The 24,922-nt window shown below is 38.2% G+C and overlaps 1 protein-coding gene across 3 annotated transcripts; it reads right to left on the minus strand.

Moving 5' to 3' along the window:
• Positions 1-146: 146 nt before the first annotated feature.
• On the minus strand, positions 147-24,862 carry LOC109009551 (DNA topoisomerase 1-like). 3 transcript variants are annotated; one of them, XR_001999076.2, is made up of 23 exons: positions 24,530-24,862; positions 22,925-23,692; positions 22,380-22,801; positions 21,431-22,085; positions 20,853-20,939; positions 14,519-14,565; positions 14,173-14,282; positions 13,947-14,047; positions 13,659-13,751; positions 11,668-11,751; positions 11,241-11,324; positions 9,803-9,871; positions 9,009-9,068; positions 6,874-6,945; positions 6,413-6,520; positions 6,252-6,328; positions 4,124-4,207; positions 3,854-3,962; positions 3,644-3,733; positions 2,525-2,590; positions 2,344-2,439; positions 739-1,013; positions 147-342 (listed from the first exon to the last, which is right to left on the minus strand). XR_001999076.2 is itself a non-coding variant. In XM_018990066.2 (22 exons), the coding sequence occupies exons 1-22, from the start codon at positions 24,656-24,658 to the stop codon at positions 891-893; spliced, it is 3,531 nt and encodes a 1,176-aa protein (XP_018845611.1). In that variant the 5' UTR covers positions 24,659-24,862; the 3' UTR covers positions 529-890. The 3 variants fall into 3 exon arrangements, 2 of the variants coding, with proteins under 2 accessions (XP_018845611.1, XP_018845610.1); XM_018990066.2 differs by lacking the exon at positions 147-342 and having other exon boundaries at positions 529-1,013; positions 22,380-22,798; XM_018990065.2 differs by lacking the exon at positions 147-342 and having other exon boundaries at positions 529-1,013.
• Positions 24,863-24,922: the final 60 nt, after the last annotated feature.

Raw genomic sequence — 24,922 nt, forward strand, 5'->3', positions numbered from 1 at the left:
AATTCACTGAAATCTTCAGCTTTGAAAGCAAGAACTAGCAGTAGCAGCGTTCATAGCTAGTGAAAAAGACGGCTGAGGGTTGCTTAATAAAAAAGAAGCAAAGAGAACAATTTCATACCACATTAAAATATTAAAAACTTGAAAGGAATGTTATTAAACTTTAATAAAACCAGACACTATTCTTAACCATTATTACTGTGAGGGGACAAGGGGCTTAAATAAATGAATACAACAAACTAAACGCTGTTCGTAAATCGTAGGTTCCGTTCTCCAAGCAGACAATATTGCATGCAATATGATTTCACCTGAAAGATTCACGAACGCTTGCATATTCTGCATCTTCTAATTAACCATAAAGAAAAAGGAGAGAATAAAATTTCCATAAGAACAGGATTTATTAAAAGCTTCAATAGCTGTTGAATACTCGTCACCAATATCATTTGGGTTGTTTGTAAAGTTAAAGAGCTTTCTTTCATATAACAAGGAATATATGCTTACTTCTATAGAGAGAAAAAAAACAGATTATAAAGACATCAAAACTCCGGGGATCAGATAGAAGCTCTTCCCGATATTCCGAATAAAATGCTAGTTGCATATCTCAACCGACATCATTATTTTGACATAGCGATGAAGTGGGATCAAAATATAGATGATCCCAAAAGAATCTACAACAATTGTACATGATCATGCAACAAGAATTACAAAAAGACCAATTACTATCACAGTTTGTGTGCGCACCTCTTCTTGATGCACAAAAGAATCTCCAGGTGATGGAAGTTGATGCTCCAGCATTGATCAAATCTTGTTGCAGAGTGGACAATTTGCCACTATTTAGTATTCATAAGTTATTAGTCTGCAAAGAACTTGCACTCTTCTACTATTTGCCGAGGCTACATGGCCTGTGCAGCTTCTTCAACCTTTGGTTTGTTCTTAGGTCGGCCACATCGCCTAACATCTTTACTTGACAAGAGCTCCAATGCTTTCTCGAGGGTGATTTCATTTGGCTTCACATTCTGCACATTTCAGAACACAAATAAATTATTTTAAAATTAACCATGGTAAGCCTCACATTGATAATCACTTGAAATTAATAGAGCCAAGTTTTGCAAAGACATCGCCAAAGAACACGAGGAAATGGTAGTACAACAAGCTCACACATACATTGGAAGCACTGACGTAAAGTTTTTAGTTTCAAGCTTATCATAAGCAAACAAACAAATAATCAAAACAACACACATTTCAGAACGCAATCCATCAACAAGTTAAATATGCTACTGAACCTTTTTTTTTATAAGACAGACCAAAAAAAAAAAAAATTGGTATCAACCCTTGTAACAATCTAGAACTGCGAAAAAGCAGAATGGACCAATTAAATTGCAGAAAGAATACCATAGCATCATACTCCATACTCATTTGACCAGAACTCACACCAAAGTTTGTCTACTTAGCTAACGTCAAGAAACAACGCTATGCAGAATGTGCTCTGATATCTTTAAATGTATTTCAAGGCACCAAATGCATTTAGAAGATGATTGATCAACATCATACAGAGAGGGATTTAGAAAAGCATATTTAACCGCTGCTAAAGAGATTGAACCATAAATTTTGCTAGTGAGGCTCACATGTCACCCATAAAATAACCAGAATCTTTATGAAATCCACACCATAAGCGTGTACATCAACAGGAAGCCTCATAAGCGTGTTTATCAAATTCAAACCATACTTTATAACTTCTTCTTTTTTTCTTCTACTGGGTAAAATGTTACCGTATCTAGTCAAACAAATAGTTCCACCACTGATATGACAGGGTTCTAATGAATCAGGTAGCAATACCGTTTGTACCTTCCAACTTATCAAAATAAAGTTTGTACCTTCCAAGTACAATCACGAAATTCAAACAAACAGAGGACGAACCAATCTCAAGTTAGAAATTATGTGTGAAATGGTGAAATTATAAGCTAAACAAATATGATAAATAATGGTCCACTTGTCAGTTAAGAAACAAAATTTTGCACAATATTTCAAGCTTTTAACCATCTGATAAATAACTTCTCTAGATACAATATGTAAACTTTTGTCGTCTTTATCACGTGTTATATGCCTCGACACATTTTAGGTGAAGTATTATTTTTCCATGCTAGATCCCCTTTTACATTTCCCATCTAAACATTTAATGCCTTTACATCATCACATCTCAGACACTGCAAAATGAACTTATAACAAAGCTTTGAACTGCATAGCGACTAAACTTACAAAAAAAACCATAGCAACCAAACTTTAAAAATTTGTTTTAGTCTGATCACCACCATGTTACCGCAAAATGCTAAACAAATAGAAGCATACCTTGGGGACTGGAGCATTTGAACGTCGATGTCTAATAGAAAATCCCAGCTTTGCAAGCCTTAACACCACTGGTTGGCCATCCTTTGGATGGTTCCCCTAAGAAGACGTTGAAATGAATAAGCTCAGCAATACATAAAGAAATAAACGAAAGAAAACTCAATTTAGAGAATGACAACCATACCAATGTCACAGGGTAGCGCAGCAACTCAAGAGCATCTTCAATAGTAATAGACTCCACATCCTTTATCTGAAAAGAACAGATTTTTAGTTTTCCCTAATTTTAAAGTACATAAACCCAATTAAAAGTATCAAATAAGAGCATTTGCATGGGAGAAACTAGGGAAGAAAAAAGGACAAAACAGTGGTAACGGTAAGACAAGTAAATAGTTGTTCAAGCATGACCACTAACACACAAAAACAGCTAATTAAGCAAGACCATGAACATTCAGTTTTACCATGGTTGATACAATTTAATCATACTGGGAGCTGACAATCGATCCATATAAGAGAATTCTGGAAAGACAAAAAAAAAAAAAGAGAGACTGAATATGGATGGAAGCAGAAAGAAAGGGACCTTTGGTGAAAAATACGGCTTTAGAAAGGGTAATGGACCACCAAAAAAGTTGGGAAGCAGATGAACTACAAAGGTGATGTCCATTAAACAACATGCAAGAAATCCCAGGAGAGAATGATAAGTTGCCGTATTTATTTATTTTTTGTTTCGGGAAGTGAACCTTGCCAAGGAAGAACCCTCCGGAACACCCTTAGGGAGTAAACCCTGATACATGACCCCAACTGCCAGAATGGTGTAGGCAATACCTAGTGCGAACCAAACCCAAGATGTACGAGTCTACAGCTCATCCTTTGACCACTAGGTTGCACCCTGATGGTAAATAATTTTTTATTTTTATTTTTATATATATATAAGTAAAAGGTAATAAGTTATAGTTGATATGTTGCGTCTGCACGGTTTATCGGATTCCTCTTAAAAAAATTACAGTACTTTAATTCCCCTTGATAATCATTTTGCAAAAAAGACATACAAACACAATTCATTTGTTGACAAGATAAACGATATTCCACACAGCATGACCAGAGAGGAGCACATGTGCGTGCCAACAGACAACAAATGGGAATTATGAATTATGATATTTGCTTGAAACATGAAAGATGCAAAGATATGTGTGTGTGTGTGTGTATATATATATATGCATATATTTAATAGGATCCACTTCAATGCAAAAGCTTGCAAAAAGACAGGAGTTGGTTCCAAAAGGTCGTCAAGAATAATGTTACATACATGGGAAACAGAGGTTCTTTTAGGCAAGTATCCCTTCCTGTCTTCACCAAGCTGTACATAGAATCCATATGGACCATTCTTCAAAAGGACCTGAAAGGATGGAACATTTGCACTTGACTTGTACAATAAATATGACAATTGCATCAAAACAAATCAAGCTCCACTGATAACATAAAACAAGTTATTCCAAGAACAAAATTCAATCCAAACCTTTTCGGCGGAACCAGGATTAATACCCAGCACTTTTGGCTCCTCCATGTTGTTCTTTTGAGGAGCAACTTCTTCATCATCATCACCATATAATGTCTTGGCAATATATCTATTCACAGCAACCAGAACAAATAGCAGGTAATCAATAAGGAGTTTTTCGTCACCATTGACACTCTTTATCACAAGCATGGATTTCAGTAGAAAATGTATGAAGAACTTTTAGGCATATAACACAGAAATTAAGCTGTTATCATGCAGTTTCGTACTCACTTGCACTTTGGGTGTTGATCACAACCAATGAAATATCCAGCACCGTATCTGCTTACTTTGAAAATCAAAGTGCCCTCCATACAACTGAGATGTGTCCAGACAAAGATTACCATAAGACCATTGAAGAGTGAAGAAATAAAAAACGTGTGTAGGGAAATTTTAAAACAAAATATTAAACCATCATATTAGAGCTAAGAACTGCAATAACTCCACAAAAACAAGAAATCGAATCATATTAAATTACATCAGAACAATTTCCAAGTGTTGCATCTGTGGTGGCCTATACTCCAAAATGATTAGTCAATGATACAATTGGAGCCCTATTGGAACCTTATAAAGAGCAAGAACTTCTCATTCCCAAGCAATGTGGGATCTCATACACCACCTACCCTTATCCATGTCATATGGGGTATCACAACATCATTATTTAGAAACTGTGGAACGCATAATTTGGCAAGCTCATGATTGGTTTCTCTCCTTTCCATGCCCATCATGCTCACCAATATCAATTTGTCCATAAATTGAGTGCTTAGAATTAAAATTCTATTGAAGTATTTTATCATTAAATAACTGTATGAACAACAGTATATCCCGTATTTTGCTTGAAAGATGTGGGAGGATAACATTTAATCCAAGTGAACCACAAAGAAACGTCCTTGGGGTGTAAAATAGGAAGTTGCGTGCATGGTGTGCTTTTTTTTTTAGGGGGCTAGTGTATGTGCATATATAGAAATCTCAATTATTTTCAAAAGCCTCTTAAAGCAAGAAATCAGAATTTTTTTATGTTAATAATTTAGTGATCTAAAGGCAGCATTTTTTTAATGGATGGCTTCTTTGGGGAAGATTCTCACTCTAGATAACTTGAGAAAACGTCAAATCATAGTCATGGATTGGTGTTGTATGTGCAAGAAGAGCGGAGAGTCTGTTGACCATCTACTACTTCATTGTGAGATTATCATGACTTTGTGGAATGAAGTTTTTACTCGGTTTGGACTAGCTTGGGTGATGCCGAGAAGGGTAAGCGACCTCCTAGCTTCTTGGAGAGGCATTCGGGACAACTCTCAAATTGCATCAATATGGAAGATGGTACCAATATGTCTATGGTGGTGCATTTAGAGGGAGAGGAATGAAAGAAGCTTTAAAGACTAAGAGCGGTCAATGGATAAATTTAGAAATTATTTTTTCCAATACTTTACTCCATTGGTTGATTGTAACTGATTTTTATGGCATGACCTTCCAAGAATTCCTTGTATCACTAACCTAGCACGCTTAGGCGTTGCTCTTGTATACGTCATGTATACTTGGGCTCTTGCCTACTCTTTTGATCAATAAAAATTTGTTTACCGCTAAAAAAAAAATAAGTTAGTGATATATGCTTAAGGCTTGATACACAGATGCAAGGAATTAATCAAATCAAAAGAGCATATAATCTGATGAAAGAGGGATAAAAAGTACACAAATTATTTTCCTCTGAAATCTAAAGCAGTGTTTTTAATCTCGTACCGTACTGGCTGGTACGGTCAGTATTTTCCATACTGGCTACTGGGCTGGTATAGGTATCATATATGTTTCGTACTGGCCCAAATACCAACCGTACCGACCTATATTTCGGCCTTTATTTTTTTTCATTTTTTCAAACTAGAAGCTTATTTTTTTATCCCCAATTCAGACTAGGCTATTGATAATTTATATATATATGTATTTATATATAATTTATTCATATATAGACTATTATTTTAGAATATAATTTATATATATATTTATATATGTAATTTATTCATGTATCGACTATCCCAAAACGGTACAGATACCGAAATATTTCGTTCCAGTGTTTTGACTAGTACGGTATTCAAAACATTGATCTGAAGCATCGAGCACAGTACAAATGTCAAATTAAGCATTTTTAACAGTAAACCAAATGGTCTCTGGACCAAATGGCATCACCTTCCCCATAAACAGAAGGTTGAGTGTGAGGTCATGGATCCAATCCCATACATGCACGATATTCACCATTAAAAAGCCAATAAATATTACCACTTCAGACAGAAGTCACTGCTCCTTTTCATAATTATGTGCATTTTTCAGTTCCCACAGAACACAGAAATGGAAGCATGTGCCATATACATACCTCGGGCATGTTCTGCTTTTATCTGGGAGAGAATCGAATAAGGAATCCCCAAACTTTTTCTCCAACATTTTCTCCACCTGAAAATATTTTTAAGCAATAGTAATTGAAAGTTTCTGCCATGGGGATAGCACACTAAAAACCTTCAACGAAAGAAAGCCAACCTGGTGAATATGGACGCTATTAGCACGATCACAATATGAGCTGAATCTTGTCCAATAATCTCTGAGAAGGCCTTTCCATTCAGTTAATCCAGCAGAAACATTATCAAGCTGGAGCAAGAGTTAAAGAAATCAATAACAAGAAAAAAAAGGGTTGAAAAGCTATCCAATTCTGAATCAATTATGTGATAAGAGATAAGGTAAGGTTAGCTTTTTCTAATTCCTAATGTTTAACTAGGTGTTTCCTTTGTATACTCCTGTGTACTTAGACTATGCCTATTTCTTTAATAAAACTTTATTTTACCTATAAAAAAATAGAGATAAAGTACGGTAAGTCATCATATAACTAAATGTATAAATCATAAAGCTATGCAAAGGAAGATAGTACATTGAAAATTTCACAAAGAAACACTAGCTAATTACAACCAGAGCAAAGTATGCAACAAAAAGTGCAACTATGTTACCTCAGTCTCCATGTCGGCAGTGAAACTGTAGTCTGTGACCTCTGAAAAATGGTGACAAAGATATGCTGACACCTAGATAATCAAACAAAAGCAGATTATAGAAGAGGAAGACAAATATTTCAATAGCATTCCAGAAATACAACATTAAGCATGATATAAATAGGAACTGTTAATCAATAACAAGGCATGAATGGAAAACATTGAGAAGAAAAAAAGTGATCCAAAAGAATCCACAACAAGAGAAAGTATTAAATTTCTAGTGGATAAATAGAATAATGACAAAGCGGCCCAAGATTAGAAAGCTGGTGACTTCACAGAATTTTTCAACTTGCTATACTCCACAGATGTAAGCAATGAAGAAATGAGATGCTTTGGATTCCCTCTAAGAAAAGGAAATTCTGTGGGCGTTCTTTTTATGAGGCCATGACTTTTCAAAACAACTCTTTTACTTGAAGAAGTATTTGGAGGAATAAAGCGCCTCTAAAGGTTGCCTTCTTCGTTTGGAGGATCTTGACCATGGATAACTAGAGAAAGCGCCAGGTCATTGTTATTGATTGATGCTGCATGAGCAAAAAAAAAAGTGGAGAAACAAGGGACCACAGGTTACTTCACTGTGATGTTGCCAGGCCCTATAGGGATAGCTTTTTCAGATGAGTTGGTCCGGCATGGGTAATGCCTGGGAGGGTGGTTGATCTCCTAGACAACTGTAGATGTTTCAATGGTAGTTTCCAAATTGTAGCAGTGTGGAAGACAGCATCTATATGTCTATTGTGGTGCATTGGTTGGAAAGGAATTACCAGAGCTTTGAAGATCAGGGATATTCTCTTAATGAACTTTAAATTTCGTTTTTAATACATTGTTTCTCTGAGTTATAGAATGGATTCAGTTTTCATGATTTCCTTGTATCCATCTCTAACCCTTTATTAGGTGTCTTCTCTTGTATACGTCCTCTCATCCCAGGCAGTGGCATGGCAGCAGCAACATGGGTATGAGTCGTAAGACCCAGGTCCCAGGCCACGCCTGAGTAGCACAACCCACAAAGTCCACTTTTTTATTTTCTAATTTTTGTTTCTAAATGATTTTTTATTTTCTACACAACATGTGGCATCTAGTCATAGCTGACATGGCATTTTTTAGTAAATTATTGATGCAAGAACTGATTGATCAAGATTGAAAGCAAAGAGAGTAAAAGATTTAAAATTAAAAACCATGAGGACTATTTTACTCTGTAGCCATATAGTTTATCTCAACATTTCAATGGGACTAGACCAACCAATCTTCAAGTTTTTGGTAAGAGGAATTACTTGTCAAAAAATTTTTATGAGGAAGGAATTAGATGTTCCTAATTGGTTATAGGGACAACTTTCATACTTTAGGCAACAGGGGCAGGTTTGGGGGGTGAGATGAGAATTTTGTGTTTTGTTTTAGTGTTTAAAATATTATGTTTTAGTATTATTATTGTATTGGGATTTGAAAAAGTTGAATTGAGATTTGAAAAAGTTAAATTGTTTATTATATTTTGTATGAAGATTTGAAAAAGGTGTAATGATGAAATGAGATGAGATGAGATAAAAATTTTGTGTCTCATCCCGCCCCCCAAACCTGCCCAGACTTTTCATGAGAAATTTTCTTCTAAAGGGATTTGTTAGTTATTTTCTAACCTTCAAGCCCAACAAATTTTTATCTTTTCAAAAGTGGAGATTTCAGGTCTGACAAAAACTGGAAGCTCACCTTCATCCCATGCTTTTTAGCAATTTCAGAAACACCCAATTTGCAAAAGAAAAGGAAAAACTAAAATGAAGGAATTTTGAAACTTCAACATATTAGAATCCTGAGAGTTTTAAATACCCATGACTAGAAAGCATCCTGATAAGATCAATCTGAAGGGAATTTTTTAATAGTTTTGTAGAAACTGACTTCTGACCCACATCTACACCACTAAAAAGATAAAATCCTTGAAATATTGCTGTTCCAAGTAGCCCCTTATATAAGCAGAAATGAAACCCGCAGTAAATGTAGTCCTTACAGAAATGGCAATAGTATTAGACTGTTCTAGCAAAAATGCGGTATTTAAATGCCCACACGATCATTGAAAGGATAATAAATCTAAGTATTTAGTGGTGGCCAGAACATACCATGCGACCACGAAATTCTGGATGCAATACACGGCTTTTCACAGTCACATAGTTTCTGTCCTGATGCCGAGAATAAATAAGAAGATAAAACAATGGAGAAAAATACAGATGAGACAAGTTCGTTCTCCACAAATTTGAACACATACAAATCAAAGATTACACATCAATGCTGATGAAGAATGTCCAATAGATATATTTACCTATAAAAAAAAAAAAAAATTTTTTTTTTGCACTGACTCACCAAAATTTCACTAGTTCATGAAAGTAGACGAGAATAATTTTCAAGTAATAATCATATGCAGTATTTATAGGCATACTGTGTCTTATGATAAATTCAAATACTGCCATTCTAGTCAATATAAAATATTAGAAAAAGAGACTTTAGTTAAGATCGGAAAAGGCCCTTCAAAAGGAATTCCACCCATTAAAACCTAAAACAAAAGGGTACAACAAAGGAACGCAACCCTAAGAACATTTTTTTTAATTTGGCACCAGGTGTCCAAGAACAGTGTCCCGACTAATCCCAGGGATGCACAGACCCTCGGCAAGGAGTTTCCCACAAGTACACCTTTGGTAATTCAAGGGGAAAATTCCTCAGTCCGATGGCTTCTAAAGATTGTTTGCACCCAAGGGGATTTGAATCCTAAGAACATAATGCAAAGATCTGTCAATTTGACAATTAAATTACAGTATAACCCTCAGCAAAATATATTGATAAGTAACCATCACGCTATGTATATATAAATATCAATAGATATAATAGATATTCGTTTGACCATTTGCGCACTACTTACCTGTAAAACTTTTAGTGTGCTGGCATATGTCGAAGGTCTTCCGATTCCAAGCTCCTCTAGCTTCTTAACCTATAAATTTCAAGATAGTATTGGAAGAAAAAGAGAAACCCAACATAAGACAGTAGTTCGTACATTAGATAGCAAAACCATGCATGTGTGTAAGTGGGACAGTTTCCATTAACAGTATTATCACATTAAAATGCAACTTTTGGGAGAGTAAATTATCAAAAAAAAAGAAAAATATTTTTATGAAAGATAAGTTTTTATAAGTAATAAAACCATATTAATAACGAGACGCGTCCAAGTACACAGGAAGTATACAAGACAGTCACTTATCTGAGTATAAAAAATATAGAAGAAAATCAAAGTTTATAGAGACTGTCCAGAAGAAAAGAGCATTATAAAAATAAATTATTGAGCTCCTCCAGCATAAAAAATATAATAGTGCACAAACTGATTTTTTAATACTTCAGGAGAGCAAAAGAACAACCTATCATATAGACAAGGCCATCAACCTTTTTTTTCTTTTGATAGGGTACATAGGCAAAGCCATCAACATTTCCAGGGGAAAGTTTGGATAAGGCTGCAAATGACTCAAAACAAGGCAAATTAGAGATTGTTTTAGGTTGGCCAGCTAGAAAGTAACTTTGTTAAGCCTGGCATGAGCTCGAGACAAGCCATCCAGCTTTATTTCAAACTCAGCTCCAAAAATAAACAAGCCATTCAGGTTTAGATAATCCCATGTGTTTACTAAATATACCAATCATTTGGTGGAATGCTCATGGGGTTGGGTTGAAGCTAAAAAATTCAATTGTGGCATGTATAGACAGGCTGGCTGCAGAATACCTAAACCAGCAAAGTGACATGAGCGTGTAACAAAGAGGCAAACAATTGAGGCAGGTTAGTAGAATTGATTTCGTGTATAATAAGTGTGTTCTTGCTGAAGACAACTCAGGAATTAAGTTATAAGAAATAAATGGTAACAAATCTTTTCAAGCTGAAACCCCAATATTGCTCATGCTCAGCTCATTAATAAAATAGCACTAAAATTGTGCTAAACTACAATTATAAAAGTTACAAGCAGGTTTAAAGGAGCCCTTGCGGCCTTAGTCTTGAGTAGCTGTAAAATACAATACAAAATATGCAAGAACAAATGGGAACTGACCCTATTAAAAATATATTAAGAGGCTGTTGGCAGCTAGATCAAAAAACCAAAAGAAGAAGAAGAAGAAGTGTAGACATGCAACAGAACCTTTGCAAATATTGCAGGCTTGGCTTTCTACATCTTTGTTTATATTGTACTAGGCTGTTACAGAACAAAAATTACACAGTTTCTATTTGGGCATGACAAGATGAAGGCTATGTCATTGGGGAACAACGTCAGAGAGAAACATGTTCTTAAATGCTACAGATATCGACAAGGGTGCTGATTATGTACCAATGATGCCTCAGAGTAGCGTGACGGAGGCTGGGTAAAGTGCTGCTTAGGTTCCACTTCACCAAGACACAATGGGTCTCCACACTACAAACAAGTTAATAAAGTTACACTCCAGAGAACATGTATAAAAAATTACTAAGGTTAAAATAAATTTAAGAGACATATTCATGCAAAACACATAGTCAAGTTAAATATTGGCCTCATGATCCATCAAAATCTGTGGCTAGCCTCATTTAAAGATATGAACTAGTATGGTACTGTCAACCCATAAAAAAAAAAAAAAAATGATACTGTCTTTCCTAGCAGTCGGGAGGAGGCATATGCCACCTTCGGTAGGTGAAGAACGGAATTAAGAAAGAACACCTATTCAAAGTATAATCTAATATCATTCCTGTCATAACAAATACTAGGAATGAGAATTTACTACCTTCAATAAACTAAGAATTCCAAAAGCCTCGTTGCGATCATTCTCTTCCTTTTCTTTACTTTGGATTGCTCCAACTTCCACATCCTAGAAAAATAAATAAAAGGACAAAAAAGACAATCTCACATATAAACAGGAGACAAAGTGCCAAATTAAAATAAAGCTTATATAAATCACATGTAAGTCAACTGAATAAATACATAAAGCGATGCAAATTCCAGATCAAGTAGAATATAATGAAAGGTAGGCATAGTGGCTATAAAATGTTAACCAGACTTCTTATACAGATTCAATTTTAAATCCCAACCATGATTAACAACAAAAAAACTCATGCAAACATATATAACCTCAGACATGTCAAAGCCAAATACATTTTTTTTTTTATAAGTAAATGTCAAAGCCAAATACATAGAAGAAAGCGAAAGAAACTATTGTCACAATCACAAAATTTAAAATCAAAACTCAAAAAGGATGAGCACAATCACTATTAATTACCGAGGTATCTCCAATTTGTATGAATTACAGAAAACTATATAGAAAGAAAGTGTGTCACGGCCACCAAACTCAATACAAGTGGACTAAAAAATTATCTCCAGCAATGAAAATTCATCAATAGAACTCAGAGAACAACACAATAAATTGGCAGCCGAAGAATATACTTCAAACCCAGGGCCAACAGGATCTGATTAGGAACTGCAATATGACAGTGCATTATCTAGTACGGAATCCGGAATCCCTAATAAACTTTGAACAACTCCGTTCCTTCCCATGACAAGCTCCTTTGTGTTATAATCAACATGAAAAATAGCTTCAAATTCGATCCATAAGAATGGCTTTATATGTTAAAGCTGTACAAAAACCGAGGACCGGCTGTCACCGACACGAACCGGCCGAAACCAGCATAAAACCAATCGGCCGGCGGTAGAAATAACTCAAAACCGACATCAGCCAGTTTGGTTCCGGTTTGAACCAATATCAAACCGCCGAACTGGCCGATAATGTATATATATATTTTTATATTATATGTATATAAAATGATGGCGTTTCACTTAAGTGAGTGAAACGGCATCATTTTAGTTCTGACTTTTATAAAATAAATTAGGTTAAGCCAACGGCGCCGTTTCTACCTGGGATTAATAACCCCCCTCCTTTCTTCTTCTTCCCTCTGCTTCTTCTTTTAGAATCGGCCCCACCGATGGTACAGCTTGCCGCTCCCCTCCTCCTTCACAGCGACATCGATGGCAAACCGAAGAACTGCACCGACTCATGCCGACACCAAGGCTGTCGGTTTTCTCCCCCCTATTCAGCTGGTTCGGCAGGTTCTGAACATCTCAAAATGGCGCCGGTGCGGCGTTGGTTTTGGACCAAAATTGCACCAACAATGTCGGTTTTCACCCCTATTATATGTAAATATCATGGCCGTCATCATTTCCATACACTTGCACACAGCCATACATAGGTAGCACACGTTTGATTTCACTAGACAAGGAGTGCAGAAATAAATTTTTTTTTTTGATAAGTAAAATAAAATTTATTAAATCACCAAATGTCAATTACAAAGATGTGCAGAAATAAATTCATGCAACTTTTAATGCAAATAGCAGAACAAAAAAGAAGAGCAGCACCAAACTTAATTAATGAACTTCTGAATAGTAACTGTACTCGTCCTCTTGAAGGTTTTCGTGCTCCTTCCTTCTGTTTCTTCTTTCTAATGTTATTCGTCACTTCTTAACGATGAAAAAAAAATTAACAGCAGAGAGCACACAATAAACACGATGTATAAATCTTACAATAAATGTGTCTTAAAAAATAAAGTTTCATGATCCACTAACAGGCAACTGTCAAAAACCAAAAATGGCAAACCACTTTAAACCTTGGCTAGACCAAGCATTCAACTCATTAATTCCATTCCACTCTTCTTTCTCAAGACACATTTACACATTTGCAGAAATATTACAAAACAGATAGTCCTAAGATAGTAGAATAGGTTATACCTCAAAAACTGCCTGATACCCAAGAAATTCAACTTGTGAGCATGCAGATCGTAAAATAATTGACTCATCATCATTTCCAACATCCAATAGCATCTGGTTTGATAAAGAAAGAAATGTTAGCTAAAAGATGACTGAAATTAACAAGTACTGTTGGAAAGGAGAAACAAGCCGCAATTGGAAACAAATAAGTCCAAATAGAGAGTGCAATTCTTTTATTCAGAATCTGGCTCTGCTGACTTGAATAAGGGATAATTCACATAAATATTAAAAAGAAATTTATATTTGAACCTGCTCTATGACAGCGGGTTCCATTTGGCATGCAACTGTCCGTGACCAAATAAGAGTGTATAACTTCATGGAATCTTCATCAAGTACTCCAACAAGCATTGCTGAAAGCCAATTTGAAAAAAACAAATTGTGGTCAATCGACTCTGAGAGTCCATCAGCGGGTAAAATCAGAAACATTAAATTTGCATTACAAACTAAAATTGTCATGAAAAATCAAATTATTTACATGGTAACCTCCAAATATCAGTGGGTCTAATTGCTTCGTGGGCCTCTTGAGCATTCTTCACCTTCTTAAAATATTTGCGAGTATGCTCTGATGCAAACTCTTGTCCATACCTGCATTTACCCGAAATTTACTTTTCCTCAACAATTAGCAAGCTTGGCCTTTCAACAGTGGTAAGCAGTTGCCTTTGCCACCACTTCCAAAACACCACAAATATACATATCCAGATTAACAAAAACAACCAATAGCATAGTAAATCGTCACTCTTGTAGAGCCCATGAATATACATGGCTGCACATACATATTAGAATATTAAAAAAATGTACATGAGGGTAACTGTATATGTCACCTTTCAATTACCATAGCGCGAATGCCCTTAACAGCTTCATCGGACATCTGAGATAGAAAATAAAAGGTGTTTTATCGGAGAGCACAAAAGGAGAATCTTCACAATAGAATTAACAATATTGGCGGAACATGAAGCCCTAATGAACACATGCACACACATCAAAAAAGGGAAAAAGGGGTCACATTGAAGCATTCATAATTTTTTTTTTTGATAAGTTAGAATTATATTAGGCACAATGTAATAGGCGAAGCCCGAGTACACAGGAAGTATACAAAAGAAACACCTAATTACATGCTAAAGCTTTAAAATAACGAAGACAGGAACACGTTTACAGCCCCACCCTTGAGTACAATAGCAGAGAACCAGCTAAGTAAAGTACTCATAAAAAACTTCCAAAATGCATCCCTATTGCGTTCCCGATCATTAAAACACCTCTCATTTCTCTCTAACCAAATGCACCACATAATACACAAAGGCATCAATTTCCATGCAGCTGCCACTTGAGAGCAAGTATGCAGTTGAAAGTTGGTCCAGCTTGCTAGACAATCAGCCACTGCTTCTGGCATAACCCAACACAGCCAACCCTTCCAAACACACCATCCCACAACACTTTAGCCATTTCACAATGGAGTAATAAATGGTTCACTGATTCCGCTTCTTTCTTGCACATAAAGCACCAATCCAAAACAATCATTCCGTGCTTCCTCAGATTATCTATAGTCTGAATATTCCCTATTGCTGCTGTCCATACAAAAAAAGCCACCTTTGATGGAACATGGACCTTCCAAATCCTCCTCCAAGGAAAACCAGTATGGTGCTGATTTAGTATCACCTTATAAAATGACCGCACTGTAAATTTTTTAGAGGTTGTTTGTCTCCAACATAGTTGGTCCCTACCCTGTCTTCTTATCTCCATTGAGTACAACTGTCTAAAGAAGTCAGTAACCTCCTCTACTTCCCAATCCTGGGCAGATCTGGATAAGCCTACATCCCAAAGCACCTCTCCATTGGAAAAACCCATCACCTTGGAAACTGCAGCTTGCTTATTAGTCGCCAATCTGAATACAACCGGAAATGCTCGAGACAATTCAATGTCCCCACACCAAACATCAGACCAGAACCTGATTTTTGAACCATCACCAACCGAGAAGTTAACTTGTTTCCAGAAACGACCCCAACCTTTCCTAATAAACTTCCATAGACTCACTCCATATGACGCCCTGCTCTCCTTGGAACACCATCCTCCCCAATCACTACCATACTTGCAATCGATCACCCCTTTCCACAAAGCTTCCTCTTCCCCATGGTATCTCCATAACCACTTCCCCAACAACGCCTTATTAAAGCTACATAACCTATGAATACCCAGCCCTCCGTTAGCAAGTGGGCGGCAAATTTTTTTCCAACTCACTAAAGGAATTTTAGTCTCCTCTCCCAGGCCTCCCCATAAAAAATCTCTATACAATTTTTTGATACGGTTGGCGACACCAACAGGTAAGGGGAATAGAGAAAGAAAGTAGGTAGGGATATTAGAGAGAGTACTCTTTATAAGAGTAATCCTACCCCCTTTTGATAAGTAAGTCATTTTCCAAGCTGCCAACTTCCTTGCTATCTTCTCGATCACCCCATCCCACACGTGTTTGGCCTTAAAAGGAACACCTAGTGGTAGTCCCAAATATTTTATGGGCAGAAATGCAACTTTACACCCCAGGAATTCAGCCAAGTGATGAATATTATGGACATCTCCCACCGGTACCAACTCCGATTTACTTAAGTTCACTTTTAATCCCGAGATGGCTTGAAAACATAGCAGGACAGCCCTCAAAATTTGAATCTGTTCCCCAACGGCCTCACAAAAGATGAGGGTATCATCCGCAAAGAGCAAGTGTGATATTGTAGAGATGCCACTAGAGTTATTTCCCACTGAAAAACCCGAGATAAAACCTGCACCCACCACTGCTTCCACCATGCGACTTAAGGCTTCCATAACAATATCAAATAGGAAGGGGGATAAGGGATCCCCCTGCCTCAAGCCTCTAGAGCTTGGAAAATACCCACAAGGCTGCCCATTAACCAATACAGAAAAGCGTATAGTTGAAATGCAATGACTTATCCAGCCACACCACTTTTCTCCGAAACCGCATCTTCTAAGCATATACAACAGAAAATTCCAGTTTACATGATCGTATGCTTTTTCCATATCCAACTTACAAAGAACTCCCGGAGCCCCTTCCCGCATGCGACTATCAACACATTCATTTGCAATCAGCACCGAATCTATGATTTGTCTTCCTTTAACAAATGCATTTTGGGATTTAGAAATTATCTTCCCCATCACTTTGCTCATTCTATTTGCTAACACCTTTGAGATAATCTTATAGACACTACTTACCAAGCTAATTGGGCGGAACTCCTTCAACTCCAAAGCACCCGCTCTCTTAGGAATCAAGGCTATAAAAGTGGCATTCAAGCTCTTCTCAAACTTTTGGAGCTCATAAAATTCATGAAAAACCTTCATCACATCCCCCCGCACTATCTCCCAACAATCCTGAAAAAAAGCCATAGAGAAGCCATCCGGCCCGGGAGCTTTGTCTCTCGTCATTCCACACACCACCCGATGCACCTCAAACTCTTCAAACGGCCTTTCCAGCCAACTTGATGAAGAATCATCCACTGTTGCAAAGCTCAATCCATCTATCTTAGGTCTCCAATCTTCCGTCTCACTGAGGAGGGAACTAAAATACTGCACAGCATGCTCTTGGATCTTAGCGGGAACGGAAAGTAGATTATTTTCAGTTCTTAACATCTCAATGGCATTGTTACGTCTATGGGAATTAGCCATTTTGTGGAAGAAGCTAGTACACTTATCCCCCTCTTTAAGCCAAAGAACTCTCGACTTTTGCCTCCATGATATTTCTTCCCTTAAAAGAACCCTCTCAAGTTCTATTTTGACTTCGTTCATCCTAGATGAGCTCTCCTCGCTATCCCCATCAGCTTCCAAGGATTGAAGCTCTTCCCAAAGGGCTTTTTTCTGCTGCTCAACATTCCCAAAAACCTCCTTATTCCAAACCTTCAAATTAGTTTTTAAGGTTTTGAGTTTACTAGCCAAAACAAAACTAGGAGTCTCCACAAACTGATATGACAGCCACCAACTTTTTACCTTATCAATGAAGCCCTCTACTTCTAGCCACATATTCTCGAACTTAAAGTACCGTTTGCCCTCGTGTATGCCCCCACACTCAAGAATAATGGGGAAGTGGTCCGAACCTATCCTTGGAAAACGTTTTTGGCATAACTTCGGATAATGAGCTTCCCACGACGATGATACAAGAAATCTGTCCAATCTAGAATTGCCTCTAGAATTGGACCACGTATACTCACCCCCCACCAACGGCAAATCCAGCAATTCCAAGTCAAAAATCAGCTGTGAGAAAACCTCCATAGCTGTAGTTATTGAAGAGAGACCCATCCGCTCACTTGGGAATCGGATTATATTGAAATCCCCACATAGACACCAAGGAAGATCCCACAAGTAGTACAACCCAGAAACTTCATCCCATAGCAAATTCCTATCCCGATTCCTATTGGGACCGTAGACACTTGCTAATGCCCACAACCACCCATCTTCCACGTTCCTTAATACACATGCCACCAAGTAATTTCCAATGCACTCTTCTACCATCTCGACAACTCTACTGTCCCACATGACAAGTACACCACCAGAGGCCCCCGAAGAGGCTAAATAAGTCTAGCCTACAAACGAGCCTCTCCACAAGCTACTAATAACATTCCTGTCAACACTTTCCAATTTTGTTTCTTGGAGGCATACAATATCAATCTTCCAACTATGAATAATGGACCTAATGCGAAGGCGTTTATTGACATTATTGATCCCCCTTACATTCCAAGACATAATTTTAGGCTTCATTAACAAAAATAACTTCCCTCCCCTTAGATCTGCTCCTCCCAGAAGTACCCTCCTTATTGTCATAATTAATAGAACAATGCAATCTTCTCAACTCCCGCTTCTTTTTCACAGATGACTGCTCAACAGTGGATCGACCAGCTTCAATAGCAACTAGAAGGGCCCTCAATTGTTCTTCATAGCCATCATAAAAGAGACCCACACAGCTTTGGATTTTCTCCACTTGTTTAAAAACCCAATCTGAGGATTCCTCAGACACCATCTGAAGAGGAGTCATCTGTAACGGAGATGAACTATCCATCTCCTCCTCATAAACAGCTACTACGAGCTCTGGTTCCGAAACCAAACAATTTCCCCCCTCCACCATAGATGTCAGAACCTCGTTATGTCCCTCATCAGCCTCAATAATTTCCCCTGCCTCCCTATCCATAACATGGTTGATCAACATCAGCTCACCCGAAGCTTCCAACTCTATCTGTGCCAGTGGTGGAATCAGCTGCGGCTCCACAACACTATCTCGGGTCTGAGCCGAAATCATCTTTCCTATGCAATCACTATAACTCCCCAACATAAGCCCATCTGAGGCTTCCAGTGAGCCTATCGACTCTTTCTGTGACATTGCTGGAAGAGTCTGAACTAATATCGGCTCCGTAACAGTGTCTCGGGACTGAACCGAAACTGTTTTGCCTTTATTCCTATCAGAATCACCTCTACTCCTCGTGATTGACGTCGGAATCTCCGTGTCTACTGCCGTCGACCAAGTCTGTACAGAATCCAAGGCATTTGTTTCTGATCTTGCCACAGAACTCCCTGGGTTCACCTCTCCATGCTTCACGGACCCTGCTACCTGCGGCTGTTCTTCCGTCAAAGCTTCGATGACCTTCGACGTCGTCGTCTGAGGCTTCGCCGGCCACGGTGGCACTGGCCCACCCGTCTCTGAGTCCACCCCGACCTGCGACTTCTTCCTCCACGTCAAACCTTTCGGTTGGTTGGACTCGGGTCGGATACCCTGTGTGGACTGGCCCTTCCCTTTCGGCCTCCTTTCCTGTCCTACACCCAAGGCCTCAGTCCCTTGCTTCACGAGATCAGACTCCGGCCCACTCCCCAGACCCGAGTTCGACCCCATAATTTCTTTACCCAAAACGCACCGTATCAAACCTTTGACTTTAACGGCCATCTCTTCCAAGGCAATCTGCATATCCCGCAAATCACTCAACATACTCAAGTCATTCTGCCCAGACACACCTCTGCCATCACCCTCTCGTCTCTGTGCCTCTACCAAACCAGTCACTTCACCTACTCTATTCAGCTCTACCGAAGCAAGATTGCTCACTACTCGAGGTGTCTGCACAACCTCCTTGTATGACCGAGCCTCTGTCGACGAAGATGGTGGACCTCTCCCCTGAGCACCTTTGTTGCCCACCTCCCTCACGACCACTGCAAGCTTCCTCCACCCCATTCCGTCCCTTTCCCCAGGGATAAAGATGAAGCTCCGGCGCCCACCACCACTGTACTCCACTAGGGCCAGAAAACTACCACGGGGGTTGGATCCCTTTTGCACAATATATCCCCTGTTACCGTCCCTTTTGCACAATTACTATATTCTATAGAACTACAGGAAGCATTCAGAATCAATGAGGATTCTAAGGTAACAATGGCAATATACATTAGCGAATTCTCATAACCACTTCACTAGTTGGAGTGGCCATTTTTTCTCTTTTGTTATTTATAAGTAAAAGGCACAACTCAAGTACACAAGAAGTATACACGGAATACACCTAATAACCACCAAGCAACCATTATCACATAATAATGCAAAGAAGTAAATGACAACTTTCATAATTTACTCGCATCGCCTAGGGGAGGTCTTGGGGCGGATCATTACAAAAACCCAAAACACATTTGTAAGGGGAAGACAAATATTGGACTCAGTACTCATTGCCAATGAATTTCTAGATAGTAGATTAAAATCTATCAAGTTGGGTATCTTATGCAAGTTGGATATGGAGAAGGCTTATGATCACGTTATTCATCTTCCAAGCTAGATTATAAATTGTTTTTTACATTTACACTAGGGCTACCCATCACATGATGAGCAATCCGGCTGCATTTGTCGCATCCTCACCGTACCAAGGCAAGAGTGTCGTCTTCACTAGTGACAACCAAAGTTGCATTCCACAAGCCCTTAAGCAAGGTAGTAATGTGCTAGCTAAAAAATGTTTTGCTAAAAAAAAAATTGACTGTCACAAGAATTAGATAGATTAGTTACTTATACTCTACAAAAAAATCAAAATTTTATGCAACTAAATGAATTCAGCCACCAATAGGCATAAGGGGAAACGATGAAACACTTCCATGTAGTAACCAAGCATTACATAGAAATATCCACGCAGCCAAAGTGATACCTACGTGTAGTCCATCTGTTCTGATGTACGTTATCAGACCTGCTGCCTTAGCATCAGATAATTGAACGCCCTCATAAAGTTTTTGTGCAAGCTGCATTCATATGATAACATAAGTGAGAGGCTCCAGAATACATCTCATCTCGTAAAATATTGCTACTTATCAGCAATAAAAGTCAATGCTCAAGCAAGATTTTCCTCGTACATTCATTACTTTTTCCTAGGCAATTTTATTGAAAGTGCAAAGGGGCACAACCAAGTACAAGGACGTATACAATAGAAGGCACCCAATTAGGGGGAGAGATTTTCAAAACTATTGTAATCAGATACTAGCTTAGCCTTATAGTTCTTTTATGGGTAGCTTGGCCTTATACTAACTGTAAGCTTTTGATTCCTTGTGGTAGCTTTTATTTACCAATGATTAACCATGTCAATTTGTCATTAGAAAAGGGGATATGGGGAACAGAATAAATTGCATCAAGCCTTCCAGGAGCATCTTCATAAAACGTAATAGTAATTTTATAAAACAAAAATGCTACGAATATAAAATCTGCAGAAGAGATAGATAAACATGACTTTCCTAACCTTCATTGTATAGGTCGCAGTAAAATGTAATTTGTTTGCGGCATCCTGCTGAAGTGTTGATGTTATATATGGTGTCGGTGGGTTTTTCCGCATTTTGTTTCTTTTAGAGCTGACCACTTTAAATTTTGCTGAACTAATCTTCCTCTCAATTTCCTTGGCCTCCGTAACAGAGCTGATTGAAAACTGATTCAACTTTTGTGAATCATATTGCGTCAAGTGTGCTGGGAAAGAAAAGCCATTCATTAAAGAACCAGGTCCATATTGGTTCATCTTCACCTTAATACTCCAATACTCCTGAGTTTTAAATTCATCAATTTCCATTTCCCTGTCACATATAAGAGCGAGCGCAGCAGATTGTACTCGCCCAGCTGACTGGCAACCAGGTAGTTTCCTCCATAATAATGGTGAAATGTTAAATCCAATCAAATAATCGAGAGCACGCCGAGCAAGATAAGCATGAACCAAGTTTACATCAATTTCTCTTGGAGCTTCAAGAGCACTTTTGATGGAGGACTCCGTTATTTCGTGAAAGACAACCCTTGCAATGTTAATGTCTTCACGTAAAGCATCCTGTTGCTGCAGCATCTCAATGATGTGCCAGGCAATAGCCTCTCCTTCACGGTCTGGATCTGATGCAAGGATAAGATTTTCTGCTCTGAGAAACAAGGCAACAGGAATGAGAAAATTCAGAAACAGAAAAGCACAAGTAAGGTAGAGATAATAATGAAAAACCACAAATAAAAACTAACAATACTAGCATAATACATCAGCATCACTAATTATTATGAAAATGACCACAAAAAGAAAAAACACCTCTCGCCTCAAACTTAAAATTAAACATAAGGTGATATGTATGACAAAAGATAAATGCTCCACTGTGCTTATGTTGTCTGTTCAATACTTCTGCTCTAGAATAGTTCAAGGTGATTGAAGGCAATGAGAACCATACCCACTTAGTGCAGCCTTGATGCTCTTCAGATGAGTCCAGGCGGCGGATGGGACCTCCCACACCATGCTAAAGTCATCATCAGGCCGCACAGATCCTGACCTTGCAGCCAGGTCTCTTACATGACCATAGCTAGGCAATACTTCATACATATCACCAAGGTAGCCCTGAATAACCTTAGCCTTTGTTACAGACTCTACCACCACTACAGATTTCACAAGGGGGGAATATAGCTGTTTCAGTGTCTTTGGACCCTGATTATTCAATTTGCCTCTCTCTTGTGAATTCTGTTTATTTGGTGACTTGTTAGCTGCTTTGATAGATTTCACCTTTCTACAAGAGTTCCCATTTCTCTCATTCAACTGGGCTTTTATTGAAGCAGAACTATCAAGCACTTCCACATATGTTTTCCCAACTGAACTCTTCTGAAAAACTGAGGTGTTAGCTTAAATATTCTAATGAAATAAAGGACTTAACTTTGATGCGGTTACAACTTTTTTTATATAAATAAGTCAATTTGGTGATCCTACAAATTAGTAACAGCTAACCTCTAACGCCTGTGTGGAATTCTTGCCTCTTTTGCCAGCATTCGGTGTCTTTGCTTGAGAAGAACTTTGGGGTCCTTTTGCTTCAACTGCTTCTTCTGAAGCATTAGCAGCAACTTTATGCACCTTGTTTTTCTTGCTTCTTGAGTGCTGCTTCTGTTTCCCATGAACTTCAGCGTTCTGATTATCATTTTTAACAGGAGAAATTGAAATATTTGATCCTAGCTTCACATCCTTACACCCATCTCCCACTAATTGTTCACTAGAAGTCATCATGTCGACATCTTTAGAGGCTGAAATATTCAAATTTGCAGCTGTTTTTTTCCTGTGAGCAGCCAATGCTTTTGCTCGTTTCCTGTGTTCACTAAATGGTTGGAAGCCCAAGGACTTCCCATCACCCTCTTTGCCACGAACACCAACGTTTTCATATCTATTTGTTAAACTCGCATCTTGAGAAAAAAACCTTTGAGCCAAGCTTCCATACCTAGATAAACTCCTTCTGAAACCTCGGTTTAGAGACCCATAAATAACACTATTTAGAGGTGCCATGCAATTCAGGAACCCAGGTCTTAAGTGGAAAGTATCAAGAGAGCTTTGGAAAATATGAGAATCTGTCCCAGCCTTGGCATGATTAGTTGAGATCCTGCAAGATACTCTGTGTCTGTCAAACTTAAGCTGAGACGCTCTTCTGTATCTGTTGCCATTACCAACGCTAAATGGAGAACAAGGTAAGTAGGTGCTTGGGTTCGCACAGAGTCCCCTGTGCTGCAGCTGTAACAAAAACCACACAGCAATACAAGAATATTCTGCATCAAATGTGGATGGACATAATAGCACCGCAATTTTCTTTTTTATAGGTAATAAGAGATTTTATTCCAAGTAAATAGGCATAACTCAAGTACACAGGAAGTATACAAGAGAATACACCTAAATAAAAACTAAAGCAAAATAGAATTAAAATAAAGTATTACAAATATTCATATCCCTCACTAGATTGTTCACCCAAAAATTTAAATTGCTAAAGAAAAAATCCCTAAATTCCCCCATTGTGCGTTCACAATCTTCAAAGCACCTCCCATTTCTCTCAAGCCATAGACACCAGACAAACACGAAGGAATCATCCTCCACTCAGCTTTATTGCCTCCACATGGATCAGAATAGGACCATGTGAAATCTATGTGAGAGAAAACAGAATGTTTGCTTTGAAAATTTTAAATTCCAGAAAGGGGAAAAAAGATAGTTGTTTTCCCAAATCACTCGGTTTTTCAAACATCTACTGGCCAGAATAACCTTTTCAGGAGTCTTACTTGAAGTTACAAGCGAGCTCTGACGGGTATATCAGAGGAAATTGCAACAGTAACAGAAAATCACACGTTGAAGAAACGATTATACCAAGGTATTCTGGGTGTTATAGACGCATTAACTAGACAATTATTATAAGATGAATGCCATCTTAATCATGTAGCAGCTACCAATCGTAAACTGATGCTGTAAAAGTAAAGGAACCAATATCGGACCCTGGTTTCCGAGATAACAAAGTAAAGGAAATCGACCTAACTAACTCAGCAAGGTGATAAAGAAAGAGCGAAGGGAGAATGATTGGGTAACCTTGGACATTGAGTTGAGTCGAGGAGATGAAGCAGTGGAAGGTTTTGAGAACACGGACGAAGAGAAAGTGGCAGTGCTGACCAATAACGATTTCCTCTGTAGATTAATCATCGTCAGCGGCGGTTTCATTCGTTTGCCATTCTTTCAATTCTTATTTTCTGCTTCGGCTTTATCACTTGGGGCGAGGGTTTACTTGGGGCACGATAGAGAGAGGCTAGATAGAGAGAGGGAGAGGGAGGCAGAAGGCTGATAAGGGTTTTGGGTGGGGTTTTACTTGGGGCTGTGCTGTGCTGAGTTGGGTCATGGGTGTACTTTTTTACCGTGCGCAAGATAGACGCTCTTTTTTGTTTTTCTTTTTTCCGTTTTTCCCCTTTCACCCCTCCCCCGCGCCTC

The sequence above is a fragment of the Juglans regia genome, chromosome 11 (assembly GCF_001411555.2).
Source record: "Juglans regia cultivar Chandler chromosome 11, Walnut 2.0, whole genome shotgun sequence".
NCBI classification, from domain to species: Eukaryota; Viridiplantae; Streptophyta; class Magnoliopsida; order Fagales; family Juglandaceae; genus Juglans; species Juglans regia.

Coding starts and splice junctions, on each gene's coding strand:
- LOC109009551 (XM_018990065.2), bottom strand. CDS start 24,658: ATGAAACCGCCGCTGACGATGATTAATCTACAGAGGAAATCGTTATTG. Junction 20,940..21,430: donor CTGCGACCTATACAATGAAG/GTTAGGAAAGTC, acceptor ATATGAATGCAG/CTTGCACAAAAACTTTATGA. Junction 2,440..2,524: donor TGCGCTACCCTGTGACATTG/GTATGGTTGTCA, acceptor ACGTCTTCTTAG/GGGAACCATCCAAAGGATGG.